At 34.3% G+C, this 14,681-nt stretch overlaps 1 protein-coding gene across 2 annotated transcripts; it reads left to right on the forward strand.

Moving 5' to 3' along the window:
* The first annotated feature begins 350 nt into the window (after positions 1-350).
* Positions 351-14,308, forward strand: LOC117336118 (sulfotransferase 1C1-like). 2 transcript variants are annotated; one of them, XM_033896496.1, is made up of 6 exons: positions 375-482; positions 5,193-5,271; positions 6,295-6,495; positions 11,893-12,002; positions 12,818-12,986; positions 13,828-14,308. In XM_033896496.1, exons 2-6 carry the CDS (start codon positions 5,238-5,240, stop codon positions 13,935-13,937), a joined length of 624 nt encoding a protein of 207 aa, XP_033752387.1. In that variant the 5' UTR covers positions 375-482; positions 5,193-5,237; the 3' UTR covers positions 13,938-14,308. The 2 variants fall into 2 exon arrangements, with proteins under 2 accessions (XP_033752388.1, XP_033752387.1); XM_033896497.1 differs by lacking the exons at positions 12,818-12,986; positions 13,828-14,308 and adding an exon at positions 7,291-7,603 and having other exon boundaries at positions 351-482; positions 11,893-12,003.
* The last annotated feature ends 373 nt before the right edge of the window (positions 14,309-14,681 follow it).

A 14,681-nucleotide genomic window follows, 5' to 3' on the forward strand; every position in this document is an offset into this window, starting at 1 on the left:
AGGTTGGGTTACACCAGACAACTCTATATCCAGTGAACCATATCTCAGGTCATGGCATTCCAGTGAGATCGGATTTCATACGATCCCACAAGGGCTTAACATCTTTAGACGTTGTATTTGTATGGCATTCAGATGACCTTGTACCGGTGTCCTATTTAGACATAACCTTCGGCTACTCATGTTTGTCTGCAAATGTTTTGTTATTCTTTACTTACCAGTAGCAGGTACCGCATAGCCCGTAACTATCCCCCTAAGATATGCTAATTTTCTTACCGTATACGAGTCCTCTATTTTAACGTTTCTCCACATATACATACATGTGTAAAATGTGTACTGTAACATATATGTATACATCACGATAACTACTTCCAGGTTAGTAATTGACTACCTGGTGTTGACCCCTGATTATATGTACATAATGTATACGTACTCTGTTACTCGAGATACTTGAAAGGCGGACAAACCAGCAGCGTGTGTGTAAGGTCAGTATAATCAATGTACGTAAGTTGGTCATGTTCAAGGACTCTACTATCACAACCATACCAGACACTGTTTAAATATGACTGTATTTAATATAATAATTCATTGTTTTTGGTATAAATATTATAATATGATTGTATCATTTTTGTTTAACCTGTTGGTTTTACCTCGTCCCTTCCAAAGTAAGATGTTTTATCACGACACTGAAATATGAGAACCAGGACAGGCAGTAAGACTACAGGTCCTATCACTTCAGTGGGCTCACCCGGGCATTTCAGTGAACTAATGAATGCAAAGAAAATAGCAAAAACTTTTTTTTTTTAATTTTGATGTGAAGGGAAGGTAAAAGATGAGAAAACTTGTTTCGATTCGTTATGTTTTTTAAACCATGTGATAGGGAATAAGGAGTATATGTTTTGATTCGCTAATAATATCAGATAAAAGGGAATATCTCTAAATGTTTTGATTCGTTATTTACATCAAATGATAGGGGATATCTCTATATATGCTTTGATTCGCAATTTACACCAGAAGATAGGGGATATCTCTATATATGCTTTGATTAGCTATTAACATCAGATGATAGGGGATATCTCTATATATGTTTGAATTCGTTTTTACATCAGATGATAGGGGATATCTCTATATATTTACATTCTGTGTTGCATTTGCCTATATGTCGTTAGTAAACCAAATTGTATTCATGAGACTGTATACTACAATTTACAGTGACTCGGTCAGAGTAGGAATACAGCCCCAGGTGTTGCTGGTCAAAACAATGGCCGCCAGTTACTTTCGACCTGGAGATTTCGAATGCTAGCATTTATAATCCACGACAAAAAAATAATGCAACTTCATTATGAGAGTAATATTTTATAATTAAAACAAAATGTAGTCAACTCAAAATAACTATAAGCGCCGTTCTTGATGTAGGAATTATCAAATTGTCAATGTCGTCACACTCACAGGGGCTCGTTTCCGAATTTTCAGAAATGTAAGATACGACAACATTAAAAGTCCAGTAAAAAAAAAAAAAAAAAATCTTTTAAAAAATCGGGAGTGTCGACATGGTTTCCGGTTGTCTATGTATATTGGATTTTAGTTTTGTGGTTATTCACTGATGTCAAAGGCCTACCTTGCAAAATCGAGCCCCTGTGAAGTTGAAAATCGTCTGCTAAGATGTGACCGGTTAGACTCATCGACTGGGATCTGTTTCGAACGAAATATCCTTGAAATCGTTTTCACCTACTGTCAATACGACTTTCATTTAGAATTTAAGAACTGATATTCTTCTGAAAATAACGTAAATCCAGTCGATAGAAACTTAGTGTTTCCGAGGAATCGAGTCTGTCCTGTGCAATACCCGTTCAAAGCCGCATTACTTCTAAATGTTAACCGTATAGCATTGCGCCGAAAAACGGCTTTGGATTTTAAACAATAAGAAATTCTTCAATTTTGAATAATTTGTCGATATCTTCAAACATATATGAAATAGAAAATAAAGCCAAATTTGTGCAAAACCATTTTATGTGTTTGGTATTAATAACGACACGAGGGACTATATTATTCCTTCTGTAAATTTCGGCTGTTCCGGTATTTGAACTTGATGACGTCAGTGGTAGTGTAAGCGGCAAATTTAAACGCGTCATAACATACAGTAAATAAAAAAAATCTTTATGAATGTAAATATAAGCATTGAACTGTTACCAAATGGTAGTAAACAGTCGATATGAATACAATTTGGGTGACAGATAAATACTAACGGGCGACATTATATTTATCTGTCACCCAAATTGTATTCATATCGACTGTATACTACCATTTGGTAACAGTTCAATGCTTAAATATGTTTTGACTCGTTATTAACATCAGATGATAGGAGATATCTCTATGTATGTTTTGATTCGCTATTGACATGTTTTGATTCGCTATTAACGTCATATAATAGGGAATGTCTCTATATGTTTTGATTCGCTATTAACATCATATGACAGAGAATATCTCTAAATATGTTTGATTCGTTACTTACATCAAATGATAGGGAATTTCTCTTTTGATTCGATATTAACATCAGATGATAGCGGATAGGGAATATCACTATATATGTTTTGAATCGCTATTAAAATCAAATGACAGGGGATATATCTCTGTATGTTTTGATTCGTTATTTACATTAGATGATAAAGAGTATCACTATGTATGTTTTGATTCGTTACTTACATCAAATGATAGGGAATTTCTCTATATATGTTTTGATTAGCTATTAACATCAGATGATAAGGGATATCACTATATATGTTTTGATTCGCTTTTAACATCAGATGAAGGGAATAAGCAATATGTATTTTAGGTTCCCTTCACACAAAACAAGCGTGTTTATATTAGTTGATGACTACAAGTAGCTTATTGGACGACAACGGATCATTTATTGGACGGTACCTCACTGTCTAAAACTCATTGAATGATAACATGTGTTTTATTGGGCGGCTCTAAAATTCTTGTAAACATATTGTACTGTTACAGGTAACTTATTGAACGACTACAATTTACTTATTATACTTCAATAGGTGACGTATTTGACTTTTAAAGATGATTATTTGACAGCTAAAGATGACGTACTTGACACTTATAGATGACGTGTTTGGCAGTAGATGACGTATTTGACAACTATAGATGACGTTTTTGACAACTATAGATGACGTATTAGACGACGATTGGTAACATTTCTACCTTCCTTCTGCTCGTTACTATTCACAAACGACAATACATATATCATAGTCGTGTTTACTTGATAGTATTAGCTGATATGAAATCAATAACTTAAGTTTAAAAAGTTACATTTTCATGATTCCTTTTTTACTTTTCACTTACTTTAAAAGACAGCTATATACATGTACATTCTTAATGTTTTCCAATGAAGAATTCGCATCGTATTGGATAAGGAAACACTATTTTGTAGGATGGTTGAATATGTTATACCTCTATTTTTTTGCAGATTTTTTTTAAAAGTCCAAACATTTTGTGAACGTCATGCAGTTAAGACAATTATATGTACATTTGTCTATGTATCAGTTTGTTTCCACATATAATTTTATACGCCAAAAATTTGACGAGAGTGTTATGGTATGGCGTCGTCCGTCCGGTGTATGCTAAATTGTCCGGAGATCTCCAACATTGTCGAACTGATCTCTTTGAAAATGATTAGGTATTATACGCATTCTTCAATTTTTTGTTGATAGGATATACAGATATACAAGAGCTTACACCTACATACTATACACTGTTTTATCCCTGTGGGGTTAATAATAAACAAATACGTCTCAGGATAAACGCATTAAAGTAAAAAGAAAAAGCATAAATAATGCATGACATCTTCTGAATGATACTATTACTATCCTTTTTTGTACAATGCTGGTTCTGATGCTGATCTAAGGTAATAACTATAAATCAAAACGATAAAATATAGATACATTAAAATAATAACACATCACACTCGTCAAAAGTCATATAATAATTCTATATTTATAGCTAAAAACCAAAACATGATATTCATTAAGGGTCATCTATATAGCAGAATAATGTCGAATTTCAAACACGAATAAATACCTAAAGATTTGCACAAAAAATGTCATGTAATATACCAAAATGTTTGTTTGGACATGTAGCTTCTTACAATCACCAATAATTTGTTATAGATGCTACCAGTTTCTTCTATAGAGTAACTTTGTGGTAAGATGTAGCATGGAATAATTCTAAGTCACGCAAATGACCAAACCTGAAAAATAGCCAAGCTGTTATGTTCAGAAGTGTCTATAGCACAGGGTAGGAGCATTTGTTTGACCGGATTTTACTGTATGTACGTATAAACACTTATTTTGTTTTGACCTTGGAATGCAAATGGCGGCTGTGAATAATTGTACACAAATATGGCTTAAAGGGGGCATTTCAGTTAATAACAATACTCCTATATCATACATTTAAGACATCTCATCATAGTAAGAAGAACATTTTAAAGTTAATTTGTTAAACTGGTGAGTTTGCAGCCTTTTTCAGAAATAGGCATGTTTTACCCCAAACACAACGGTTGAACATTTTTTCATAAAAGTAGTCTTCTTGCCACTTCAAGAATACTTTATATTGTCTAATAAGATCATTTTTGATGTTTTAAATACCTCCTTATAAGCCGTATTTGTGAGATATCATTCACGACCGCCATTTGCAATTCAAGGTCAAAATAAAAACAGCGTATATACATATAAAAACGTCAAAGCTGGTCAAACCAATGCTCCTATTTTGTGCTTTAGACACTTGTGAGCAAAACGACATGGCAAGTTTGTGTAATATATGGGATACAAATGAGTTAATTATGTCCCCCTGAAACATGCATTTTTCTTACGTTTTGTTGAAATTTACAAACAGCTTAACAAATTACATGTCAACAGCAAGTCCCACGGTTTGCCATGATACATACTAAAAGTTCATCATGTTACGTCTGTGACATTGCATCATAATAGGGATTTATAGGCCTGTAAAATATCAATGTTTTGACTGGATTTGCTGTTTAGATGCCCCTTAACTAAAATGAAGTGTTTGAACAGAAACGTAATGCAACTATTTTCTAAAATCGTATTTAGAGTTATTTGAAACAAGACTGACTCAGTATGTTAACTAATACATCAAAACTATCAATTATTGTTCATGATTTGTTACAGATAAGAAATCAATTACATCATACGACGGTACAGGCATTGGTAGATATGGAAAGTCTCCCTGTTAACGGTGACCAAGACGGTAAGTAAACATGGTAGGTTTGATTGACATTACATATTACATTTCCAAGACCCTGCCGCCTAATTAACAGGAGACGTCTATCCTTCTGAAACACATCAGCTGATACTCATTATAACCGTGTTAATGGTAAATGAATTTGTTTAATAATATGTTCCCGTTAGCTGCAGTATATAGACATTCCGGAACACCTAGGGATGTTTTCTTGTGTTACAGAGTCGACGTTGAAATCTAAATTGTGTTCATACATTGGACTTGATTTATCGAGATGTGGTTTTAAGTATTCGGTTGTTGTTAAGTTTGAAATCAGTCGTTTTCTAAAACTGATTTCCTAATGGGATAAATACAAACTTAAACGTTATGGTTCAATAAACACATTGCATTAATTACATGTATTTAAAATGTTATAGAAAACGTGCAAATGTATTTCTAGTACATCCCAGCAATATTAGTTGACTTTTTTTAGGTAGTTTAAAACCATATTTAGTAATATCGAAAATGTCAGAATTGTTTTATTTAGGTACAAACATAATACTACCTCGGATAATATCTACGTATACAAAGTTCAATCCAATAAATTCGTTTTATTGGAAAGTCTTGTTAACATTGACTTCTGGATATCAATAGTTAACTATATTCTATTGTTGTAAATAGGTTGCACGGTGTTATAAATCTTGTTCGGATGTTAATATCTAGCCTAACTCGGAGTAAAAATTGTTGTTTATGCAATTTCATTGCAAATATTGTTTGATGTTTGCAGTAAGAACCTGGCACGTCCTTAAATGACCCTGGCTGTTAATAGGACGTTAAACAAAACAAACCAAACAAACCAAATTGCAGTAAGAAACTGTAAATATCTCGGCTTGTTGATATTTCATTTACCATTAGACATGAGCTGTAAAACTGTTCTTTTTCAACAATGATAATAATTATTTATATTTTTATGAAATCTGTTTCGCCAATAGTTTATATATGTTGATTTGGAATGTGTATTATAGGTTTTCCTTTTTGTATCATTTTCAATAGTGAGTTATGACGACAAAGATGTATATGAGCTTCATTTTTCTGACGGAACCTCAGTGTCCATGATATCTATAGACGACACGCATTTCAGCATGGACTTTCTACTGGAGGAAAAGACACCCAATCTGATACCTTCAATAACAAATGCGTGGACGTTACCTTGTAGGAAGGACGATGTCTTCATATGCGCTTTCATGAAAGCAGGTATGCCAAATAAAGTCCGTGTCATTCATATGAATTTGAGAAGTGACAGACTAGTTTATTAAATGATAGGTACATGCTACACTTTATTAGCATTTGCAGGTTTCCTCCAAATAAAAGTTAAAACAGATCATTAACCATATAAACAATGAAAATGACAACCAATATGACATATAATGTGACAATAGAATAAATTTTAACAGTTACAATTGTACATAACATTTAGTGAATCATAATTAAAATTTATCTTAGTATATTGCGTGAAATCATTGTTTATCCCCCCCATTGCATTTCGAATTAAGGGGGGGGGGGGGGGGATCGTAAAAAATCCGCACAAAGTTTCAAAGTTATAAAAAAGGAAAGAATGAAGGTTTTTTTTTTTGAATTACTATGGGCGGAATTTTTACGACCCCGCTATTCGAAATATAATGAGGATGATAAGCAAAAGCAATAATTCTCACTCAAGTTAAAATTATAAATTTGAATAACTATCACGAGGGAAATTCTCTTCTGTAACACATGACGTGTTAAGTTTGTTTTACTCTGTTTTATTATTTCAATTGGCTTAGAACTATAATTTTCTTCTAATGTTTTGTCAGATTTGAAAGCAAATAACACAAAGAACTTTATCTGAAAAGCCGATTGAATATTCAGTATTGTATAGGCCTTACAGGTTAACAGCAGCATAAACAACGATATAAATCTACATGTATTTGAGCGTGCGTGCGTGTTTGTGCTTGTAATGATGGGTTTCATTCCCAATAAGACATCATACAATTGTATATTACATCTTACCAGGTACACATTGGGTATGGGAGATGTGTAATATGTTAATATCGGGAACAACCAACTTTAACCCAGACTCCAAAGAAAGTTGTATGTTGGAGTTTCGAACACCTGAACAAATTGATTCCATCAGCTCCTCAAGGGTTCTCAACTCTCACCTACTGCCTCGACAGCTGCCGACATGCCTCCACAACAGTCGAAATAAAATCATATTTATACAGAGGAACCCCAAGGATATTTCCGTGTCAGGCCTACCACCATCTCAAGAAGCTCCATAATTATACATGTAGCTTCTCTGCCTACCTCGAAGTCTTCAAAAATAAGGGTTTGTAAAGCTATGTTAAAATTATGAAATCTGTATCGAGATTTTTAGTCGTCTTCTATGATCAGCACTTCTGGTCCTTAGTATCAAGGACGAGCCCTAGCAGTGCAAAACAGTTGTATCATTTTAGTCTAACGTATCTAACTCGCAACTTGGTTACAAAGGCGCTAATATCTAAGATTACACACGGATGGCATAACTTTGATTGAGACCGATAGGGTTATGAATGATGGAATTTATCATCGATGTTATGATGTTTGCCCGTATATATACAATATATATAATTCTACATTCTTCAGGTGAATATCTACATTTAAACTGTTAACAGGGCATGCATCTGCTTGGAACATGACTACCCAATCAATTGATCATGGTTCCTCTCACTCCTCCGCTCTTAACAATAAAAATACAAAAAGCAGTGAAGGTATAACACAAAAGCATATACCAAATCGTCGTATATGAGCACCACAAGCCACAGACACAAGTGTCATGTGAGGAAAACTTGTGACATGCATGTAAATGAAGGGAATGACTACAGATATAGTACCAAGATAGGACCAATACACAATATACTTGTAGAATGTAATGTCAGCACGGTAGATTCATTAAAAACCTGTCAGGCTATCTAGTGTAAAGCAGAGGCAAGGATAATTCCTCGTTCGACTCAACCGAAGCGATCTCCTTCGCTCTCCTTAATCTACGTCTTTTTATGACGTTCACTGTCTTGTCGTGTCCTCCTTTTCTTCGTTCATTTTGGTTTTTATTGACCAATTAATTTGTAAGATAGCAGCTTGTCTGTGCATGCTCATATTGGAGGCGATTGATTTTCGTAGTTCATGTCGAAATTACATTTTCAAATGTTTTAGTTTTAAGAACTTTGGTTTTTTGTTTTGTTTTTTGTTTTGTTTTACTTTAAGTGTCATATTAAGGTAAAGTTTATAGCAATTACTATTGTAGAAGAATAACACAATTCCATATACTTTTATTTTTATAGTATCAAATCATTTTAACGACGTGATGCCCTTTGATAAGGGTGTTTATTAATTGTGTTTCTGTTACACGTTTGAATTCTCCCACAAGGAACCGTGCAGAAATAGCAAGCTAGAAGACATAGTTCTCAGAAAGACATCTCGCTGATTCCTGTCGAACAAATAAATGTTTAGCTCAAACGATAATGATAACAGCGTCTTCGCTTCCCTGTTTTTGATAAGGTAATCATATCGTAGATCATAATTATGTCTGCGTATTCGTAGTATTATACAGGATCCTTGTATTCTGAACCGCACTTAAGAGATTATAATTTGATTTCTATTGATGTATAAAATGTTAAAAATGACCGAACCCAAGCAGCAATGTACCGAAATGGTAATCGAAAATTTCTATTTAAGATAACTTTTGTAATTTCGAACGAAAACAGATTCGCGGATTGATTGCATCGAAACTTCTATATACAAAAAGCATCTCCCGTTTTAATTAATATATAAATATACTGATGTTTTGCTACTAATATTAAAAAGAAATAAGAAATGCCAGTTTTTTTCTGCTTAGTGAGTAAATGATCTAACGTTACCAACATGGTATGTATAAAGTGACTACGCAATTTTTGTTCTGGTCCGCGATAGAGCCTGGTTGTAGGTGTCTCCATGGCACCTGTGCTTAATGTTCCTGTCTGTTGTTGTCTCCTCGACATCCATCCTTAAATGATTAGCTGAACCGACAGACCAGTCGTATACATGTATTTTTGTAGACACACTGTTAAGTTTGTGAGTCCCTGCATTCATTTTCGCGTATTACTTTATCGATTTATTTTGCTAATATCTCAATTAGTTGAAGATAGTTTTGTGTAAAACCTCACTTCGTATAAAGCTCTTTGAAAGACACATTTCAGTACTATATAAACCAATTTCCGGACCGTATCCTTCATTTCGCTACCGTGGTTTTCACGGACGAATATTCCATGAAATTCTGACGAAATACAGTCTCGTCTATTTTGTTATATTCATTACAGAAATACATATGCATAACGTTTAAATAATGTTCTTCATTCTAATATTATACAATATTCTACCATGTTTGCTATGTAACGCCAGTTTTGATTGGTTAAAAACCATGTATTATTTTCCAATAACCCACGCTCGTGCCAATAATACACGCTCGTGAGTCACGGCTGTTACAATTTTAAATATCTAACATTCACCCGTATCATAAAAGGTTACTATAGCCGAGTGGGCTAATGGGTTAGTCTTTTAATATATTTTTATCACGACGCGAGTTCGAATCCTACGGAGGCCCCCACTTTTTTTTCTTTTTTTTTTTATCCTTTTTTTTAAATTTTCAAAATCAATGCCATATGATAGATGCTCTTGATCGTAGTACTGTATTGCCTGTATATTTCATCAACAAATAATGCAATACTCAAGAAATAAATTACAAGGTTTTCCCGGGGTTTCTTTGCTGTTTTTCTATTAGAAAGAGGTCGATCTCAGAACTAAACAGTACATGGTAGAATAGAAATAATCAACTTTGACTCGTGTATTGTTGCAGGATATACAACTCGGACTCGGATATTTTGCAATTTTAATTAATAACTCAGGCCTGTGGCCTTCGTTATTAATTTAATTGCAAAATATCCTCGTCCTCGTTGTATATCCTGCAATAATACACGAATCATCGTTAATTATTTCTTAAATAAAACAAGGTTATCAAAAGACCCTTTCACCATATTTTGTCCATTTCCCCGTTAATGATTCAATGAAATATTAGCCAATCTACTATCTATAAGTGGTACCTATTCATCTGTTAAAATGATAATATTAAATGGATTTTCCACTCACCCTCCAATATTATGCTGTCGCTATCCTAAATAAAGAACCCCTGTTACTGCTTAAATCCTTCAGCCAATTTTGACATAACACTTCTTCTTATTTTATTTTAGAAGAAAATCATATCAATGTTGATAAAAATTGATTAAAATGTCATTTTGATCAGTCCTCGGGTCTGTCGTGGTTCAATATTACGTTTGTTCTTTTCTGAAGGAGTTCCGTAAACCGTAAACTGATACAGATCAGATCAAATGAAGACAAACCATCACCTGTGTTTCTTAATTACATCTGGGATCTCGATAAAGTGTTGATCAAATCTGCAACAAGATTGCAAAAGGTCCATTGAATTACAGTTGCTTATCAAAGAAAAATATTGTCTTATATGAAAAGGTTAGATAAATTATTGTAATGAACAAGCCGAGGCGTTCCCTGAGAAACATACAATGGAAGAAAATTAGCGTTTTCGAATTCGCAACAATATCACTGGTTTGGTTGGTTTGGTTTTATTTGTTTAACGTCCTATCAACAGCTAAAGTTATTTAAGGACGGCCTCCCGTGTGTGCAATATGGATGCGTGTGGTGGTTGCGTATGTGTGTTTTGGGAGGATGCGGTATGTTTGTGTTGAGTCTCCTTGTGATAGGACGAAACTTTGCCGATTTATAGTGCTACCTCACTGAGGCATACTGCCGAATGCACCCAGCAGGACACCCCACCCGGTCACATTATACTGACAATTGGCAAACAGTGTAAGCCGTCGAAAGTATATAAAAATGTAGCGAGTCGGGTAATAGTTTTAGGGCCGGAGGATATAAAGTGTGCGAATTACTGACCTAATGAAAATGAACGTCACAATAGCTATTTATTCTATAGTAGATTCATCCGAAAGGAACAGAAAATACAAAAATAATAAAAATGATCAAATAAACTTGATACATCATGGAATTTTCGAGAAGGTTAAAGTCAATTGTTTTGAATTAAGCAACCCGGAATTTTGTTATTAACTTTTCATGCATTATATATACATGTTTCTACCACGATACGCTGTGTTATTCCACTCTCAGGCCATTGAATGAATGCGCCGACTGTTGGATATATATATATATGTTATATCGAATAATCGAATGACGTCACTTCACCGGATCCCGGCCGTCACCTGCAGACCTTATTATATACGGGATATAAGGCTTGGCCACGTTTTCCTTTGATTCAAGCCGATACTATTATGGTTGAAACAGGTCACATGACTCATCATTTTTGGATATGGAATTTATTTCGCACTCGTTAGTTATTTCTTAAAAGTTGCAAAAGCCATTCGCTTAAGCTCATGTCTTTTGTAACTTTAAAAAAATAACTCGAGTGAGATAAATTCCATATCTAATAACCAATCGTTGTGTAACCTCTATTTGTATATCTTTCAATTGTTGTGCTTCTTAAATACAATGCTATCTACCAAGTCTCTATGATTACAGCGACATTGTTCCACAACTGGTTTGATTACACCACCGCCTGGGAAGAGGCCCTCTCCAGCACATACAAAGACACGCCCGTATTGCAGCTATATTATGAGGACTTACAAAGGGTAAGTTTTATCTGTTGCGTTACTTGTTTTGTAAATATTTTCATCTTTTTCCCAATGGTAGAGCTTTCGGAAGTGTGGAAGCACATACATCTGCTTCTGGTAAGTATTTATAGAAAAACAATAGCCCCTACTGCTACCATATAACCAGGTGTAACACTCGAGGATCAGACGATTCATCGACTGTAGAACGGAAGAAGATTATTGATTGGTCGAAATTTATAGTTAGTATTGTTTACAGAGCTGTCGACCAATCAGATTACCAACTGCATACCGCTCTTAAATATACACACTACTTCCGTTCCACAGTCGATACAGCGTCGGCTATCACTACCGGTTTTGATACACTTTCTCATCTTTAAATCATTGTAACACGACAAAAACAAACCTACAATCAATTAATGACAGTTTACTTATAGACTTTATTGTTCGTTCAACTGCAGTCAACACAACCTTCATTATATTGATATACAGCGGTAGTATTTCTGTTAGTGTTAAATTAGTCTACCAGATGACATGCCCGAGAAAAAAACTGGAGACACCAACAAAAATATTGCATTAAAAAGGTAAATATTAGGGAAACCCTATCACGATGAAGAAAGCATTTCTTTGTGGCCTTCTTGTTGTGTTATAAAAGCTGGAGACATAAATCAAACAATTATTACATAAATAGGAATCAATTAGTACAGGAATCATGAAGTAGGTATTCCGAACTGATACGCAAATCGTATGTCCCGAATAAAAATGTTTAAATACACATTACTGTTCCAATATCGTATACTATACATGTTTTAAACAGTGTTTCTTTGTGATGACAGGATGGTTTTACGAGTATTCGACAGATTGCAGATTTCCTAGAATTAAAGCATAGCGAGGACTTCCTGCACAAGGTCCACACGTGTTGTGGCTTCGATAATATGAAAAACAATAAGATTGCATTAGCTGGGGTTAAAAATGACCGAACCCAAGCAGCAATGTACCGAAAAGGTAATCGACAATTTCTATTTAAGATAACTATTGTAATTTCGAACGAAAATTCATTCGCAGATTGATTGCATAGAATCTTCTATATTGCCATACAAAAAACATCGCCCGTTTTGATTAATATATAACTTTGGTTTGGTTTGGTTTTATTTGTTTAACGTCCTATTAACAGCTAAGGTCATTTAAGGACGGCCTCCCGTGTTTGCGATATGCATGCGTGTGGTGAGTGCGTATGTGTGTTTTGGGAGGCTGCGGTATGTACGTGTTAAGTCTCCTTGTGATAGGCCGGAACTTTTGCCGATTTATAGTGCTACCTCACTGAAGCATACTGCCGAAGACACCCAGCAGGACACCCCATCCGGTCACATTATACTGGCAACGGGACAACTAGTCGCCCCACTCCCAAAATGCTGAGCGCTAAGCAGGAGTAGCAACTACCATTTTTAGAGACTCTGGTATGTCTCGGCCAGGGACAGAACCCAAAGCCTTCCTCACATGGGCGAACGCTCAACTGAAGACCAAAAGTGAGGCATTGTAATATATAACAATGAAACTGTTTGATGTGCAATCATTGCACATTACATTTAATATATAACAATGAAATATGCAATGATGGCACATCAAACAGTTTTATTTTCCTTGAATATTACGCGAAAATGTGAAAATCGGTAGGTTATTATCATTTTTATAGTACCAATTAGAGAAATCAAAACAATGTATGGTACATTTATTTAAAGTGAGATTAGTTTCTCTAAAAACTGGACATTTTGTTTTTAATTCCTGATAAATTTGATTTAATACATGATGGTAACAATTATTTAATAATTGAACTTTTTATTTTCAGGCAAAATTGGAGATTGGAAGAACTGGTTTAAAGTAACCGAAAGTGAGGATTTTGACAAGGTTTACCATTCACGCATGAAAGATTCAAAGTTCAGTTACACGTGGGAATAATATGCTGAGTCGTGACGTCACACTTGCTTCCCGACATAATGTACACTTGCCACTACATACCAGATACAACAGAATCATTTTGAATTTAGTTTTTTATTGGCAGTATCTGCTTTATTTACTAGGTTACTACTATCTATGTTCTGCTACTATTCCGGTTTACAACAAATTCAGTCAGTTACGCAGTTACAGGATATAACAGTATACGCAAAAGACATTACACGTTTACCATGTTGTATTAAGTTATAACCAGAATGTAAAGCCGGCGATGCAGTCATTTTATTCTCCGGTTTTTACCTATAAAATTGATTTCGTGTTTAAATCACAACTTGTATCCTCTTTATTGAAAAAAATTACAATGACATTTAATTGAGTGTATACTTTTTTTATTTAATCACTAATAAAACAAAAGGAAAATAATGCAGCAATTTTATTACGTATTTACATATTTAGTTATCATGCTTTTGTGTTACATTTTGCCTGATTCCAATAGTGTCAATAACCTTGAATATTGGAATGCCTTATATTTTAACTACTGTCATTTTGTCGTTGATTGATTGATAACTTTAATTTGTTCTTTTTTAAGTTTAGAGACATGTTCCCAGACTGAAAATAAGAAAAAAAACATTTCAAAAAATATTCTGTGGAGCTCGTTTTACCGGTAATTAGGATTGCTCCTTCAACCATTAAATTATCGGCTGTGTTGACTGGCTGAGGACACCACTTAGATACCGCTATGGAATCCAA

This window comes from Pecten maximus, chromosome 10, assembly GCF_902652985.1.
Source record: "Pecten maximus chromosome 10, xPecMax1.1, whole genome shotgun sequence".
Taxonomy (NCBI): Eukaryota; Metazoa; Mollusca; class Bivalvia; order Pectinida; family Pectinidae; genus Pecten; species Pecten maximus.